We start from the raw sequence: 4,309 nt of genomic DNA on the forward strand, positions 1-4,309 counted from the left end.
GTGAGTATGGATCGATAGGGTTCGACGAAGAGGTAGGATCGAACCAGATTGAAGAATTCTTGGAGTACTATCCAGGGCCCTATTATGATTATGATGATGATAACGACGCTCCAACATGGCCTTAGATTTTCATTCTTATCATGTGCCTTGTCATCCTTTTGTTCGCCTTATGGCCTCCATGTACTTTCCTTTTTTTTAGGTTTCTGCCCGTGTACTTCATTACAAAGATCCAAGGCATCTTTGATTAATAAAATTATGTTATTCCAAATCCAAAATGTGTTTAATGGATCATTTATCATCAAATTGATTGCAACATAGGTCGTCCTCTAGCAAAAAGAGGCTCCGTATAGGACACATTTGAATGCGGTTAACTTGGCATGTATGTGTATTATATACTTTTTGTACTTTTAAATCTTTCCCAAACTAACATACTTTCCTTTTTCTTTCTTTTTATTTTGTTTTGTTAATCCTTAAAAGAACGTTGATTTGTGTCGACTTACGAACTGGCTGACTCACGATACAACCTTCGATCAAGGGGAAAGATGACAGGTGAAGAAGAATTTAACATTGCTGCAAACATAATGATACCAGTAGAAAATCCTGAAAGTTCTCAAAATATGGACAATATCCAAAATGATGAGAAGATGGCTCATATGGCACAAGAGCTTGAGATTTTGAGAGAGGAACTATGTCAAGTGCGAGACTTGGCCAAGCTTTCGGCTACTACCTTCCCAAGTTTCAAGATGCCCAGCTACTTCCCTAGAGCTGACCTGCCTCCTGCAGATTCTCCAAACATGCCTAAACGTGCTCCTGTTCATGGTCAAGCGCCATTAGCTCATCCGTCTGCAATCAGGACTACTCCTGACCTTCCCACTCAAGACCCCGTCACACCTACCTACCCAGTGATAAACCAGATATTTGGAGCACACACCGTCGTTCCTTATGATTCACAGATCCTGCCTGTATATGCTGTTGAGGCCCCTACTTTCATGATACCGGCTAGGGTCAAAGTCCCATATGAGGTTGACCAATATGCAGAAATGGAGAAGGATGCTCGATTGAAAGAAAATAAGTCAATAGACGCTCAACTTCGAGGTCTAAGAAAGGCGTTGAAAAACCTTCAAGTCACTAGGGGAACAGAGAGCCTAGATTATGATGACTTATGCATCCACCCAGATATTGACATGCCAGTAGGATATAAACCCCCAAAGTTTGACGTATTTGATGGAAAGAGCGATCCTCACGCACATCTGAGGGCATACTGTGACAAGTTAGTCGGTGTAGGGAGAAATGAAAAGCTAAGAATGAAGTTGTTCATTCGAAGTCTATATGGAGAAGCGTTGGCTTGGTATACACGCCAGGATCCTCGCAAATGGTATAACTGGCAGGAAATGGCTGAGGATTTCATGAATCGATTCAGATTTAATACCGAAATCACTGCGGACAGGTTCTCATTAGCCAACATACAAAAGAAACCATCGGAGGACTTCCAGGAGTATGCACAATATTGGAGAACCGAGGCTGCAAGGGTTCAACCACCGCTCGATGATAGTGAGCTCTCAAAATACTTTATTCGAGCCCAAGAAGGTATCTACTTTGACAAGATGATGTCAATGATGGGCCAAAAGTTTGCAGAATTGGTCAAGATGGGAGATTTTATAGAGGAAGGCATCAAATCAGGTAAAATTCAGTCCATGGCTGCATTGCAAGCTGCAAGTAAGGCCATACAATCAGGATCCATGGGTGGCATCAAGAAGAAAAGGGAGGATGTTTCAGTCGTCAATTACCAACATGGAGGACAATCCCACCAATACCCCAACAATCCTCAAATTGTTGCACATACTCCATACACCTCATACCCGGTATATAATACCCGACCACACTATAATCCACCCCGAGCACCAACATACCAAAGTCCAACAAGACCACATGTCCCACTCCAAGCACCAACCCACCAAAACAGACCAGCATATGTGCCAAGACCACATCCAAATCTCGAAGCTAGAAATACTCGCACCTATACACCCATTGCCGAACCTTATGCTTAATTGTTTGAAAGGTTGAGGATAGCAGGAGTACTACAGCCAGTTGAGGGAAAACACCCCCGACCCAATCCCTTACAATTTTGATGGAAACAAGCGATGCGCTTACCACTCGGGAATCCAAGGGCATGACACAGAAGATTGTTATGGCTTGAAAAACCAGGTTGAGACGTTGATCAGAAGAGGAATAATAAAATGCACTCCAACACCTCCGAATGTGAACAACAACCCTTTGCTAAATCATGAGAATCGAGAAGTCAACATGATTTCTCTAGAAGAAGAGTACAACTTAGGAGAAACCATCGCGCCTGTCTGGAACGCCGAAGAAGTTGCCACTGCATCTCCAGTGCAACCTATTATCACTGTTCAGCTAAAGGAACCTCTTACTGTCCAAACATATCTCCCGAGAGTTGTAGTAACCACTACAGTTGCTAGAAAGGCTGAGTTTGACACCAAAGGAGTCCCATGGGATTATAAAACAGAAGCCAAGGGCAAGATGATTGACGCCGCTGTGGCTCATGGAATGACTAGGTCGGGAAGGTGCTATGCTCTAGAGGATCTGAATCGAGGAGTTCTTGGGAAGGAACTGAATCCCAAGAAGAATGTTACCGATGCTGAAGTCACGGAATTTTGGAGAAAGATGCAGCCAAAAAACTATTCAGTTGAAGAGCAACTGAAGAAGACATCGGCTCATATATCCATAGTGTCTTTACTAATGAGTTCTGAGGTACATAGGAATGCTTTGATGGAGGTGTTAAATGGGGTTTGCATTCCAAAAGAGACCACAAGTGAAACCTTAGATGCAACAATTGGACGAGTGGTGGAATCTAACAAAATCTCTTTCCATGATAATGAGCTACCAACAGAAGGGATTGGACACAACAAAGCACTTCATATCGCGGTCAAATGTCGTGATAAGATTGTGACCCGAGTTCTGATTGATGGCGGTTCTGGATGTAATATCTGCCCTTTCACAACTCTAAGAGTTTTAGGTTTAAATATGAGAGATATAGAGGAAAGTCGTGTAAAGGTTAGAGCTTTTGATGGAGCACAGAGAAGCGTCATTAGACAAATCCATCTCACATTGCAAGTGGGACCAAAAGAATTCCCTATCTTATTTCAAGTGATGGATGTGTCATCGAACTACAACCTGCTGCTGGGAAGACCATGGGTCCATATGGCAAAAGCAGTTCCTTCAACTCTTCATCAATGTGTAAAGTTTGAGTGGGGTCACGCAGAAGTTACTGTTCATGGGGAGCTCAATCACCCTATCTATTCTGTAAATTCTGTTCCAGTAACTGAGGAATTAGATGGAGCCACTTTTTACAATTTAGAAATCATGCAAGCTGTGAGGGTTGACGAGAAGTTAGAGTTGGTTGGTATGAAATTATCAGGGGCAGCGAAGATGGTCGCAGCAGAGATGTTGAAATACGGGTATCAACCTAAGACAGGACTTGGACCCAGGGCCAATGGCATAGTAGAACCCATCCAGGTGAAGCATCAGAAAGGTACCACTAGACTCAGATATGGATCTACATCGAGACGAGTCCACAACAGGGGATCCATCAAGACAACGTTTGTACCAGAGCAAGTTCCGATTCTAGCTCACGCATCTGACGATGACATAGTAGAAGGAATAGGAAATTTGTTCATGGCCATGATTGGAGAAGAGGAAGAGATAGATCTCCGCAAATTGAGCATCCGTGATTCCAAGCCTGGAGAAAGCTTGCAGAATTGGACCATCAGTCCATCCCTGTTTTAACAAGAGTCTTGGTAGTGTGGAACGTAGTTTTGTATTTTTAAATTTGAATGATCAAAGCTGAGGCTTGTATCATGCTTGATCTTTATTTTTGGTTGCTTTTTCTAAAAAAGCTAGAACGCTTTTAAATAAAAGTCTTTGATTTCTTTAAAACTGTCTCATTATTTTACCTACTTATTTATTTTACTTGCCTTTTTATACTTTTTAGCATTCATATTAAAAATCCTAATTCAATGGTTATGACATGTAACGAATCCATCGAGCAAAGTGAAAATAATGAACCCGATCACGAAGAATATGATGAAAGCATGATGCCTGAAAACCTACCACTGGAGGTCGAGCAGTTTGAGAGCCAGAAGAAGCCTAATATGGATGAAACAGAGGTTGTCAACTTAGGAGATGAGGAAACTGTGAAGGAAACACGAATTAGCATACATTTGGAGGCCGAAAGAAAGAAGGAGTTAATAGAATTGCTTAGGCAACATATCAACATATTTGCTTGGTCTTA

The 4,309-nt window shown here is 42.1% G+C and overlaps 1 protein-coding gene across 1 annotated transcript; it reads left to right on the top strand.

Moving 5' to 3' along the window:
* Positions 1 to 542: 542 nt before the first annotated feature.
* On the top strand, positions 543 to 3,804 carry LOC129872427 (uncharacterized). Its single transcript, XM_055947419.1, has 2 exons — positions 543 to 1,862; positions 2,074 to 3,804. The coding sequence occupies exons 1-2, from the start codon at positions 543 to 545 to the stop codon at positions 3,802 to 3,804; spliced, it is 3,051 nt and encodes a 1,016-aa protein (XP_055803394.1).
* The last annotated feature ends 505 nt before the right edge of the window (positions 3,805 to 4,309 follow it).

The sequence above is a fragment of the Solanum dulcamara genome, chromosome 11, assembly GCF_947179165.1.
Source record: "Solanum dulcamara chromosome 11, daSolDulc1.2, whole genome shotgun sequence".
In the NCBI taxonomy this organism is placed as follows: domain Eukaryota; kingdom Viridiplantae; phylum Streptophyta; class Magnoliopsida; order Solanales; family Solanaceae; genus Solanum; species Solanum dulcamara.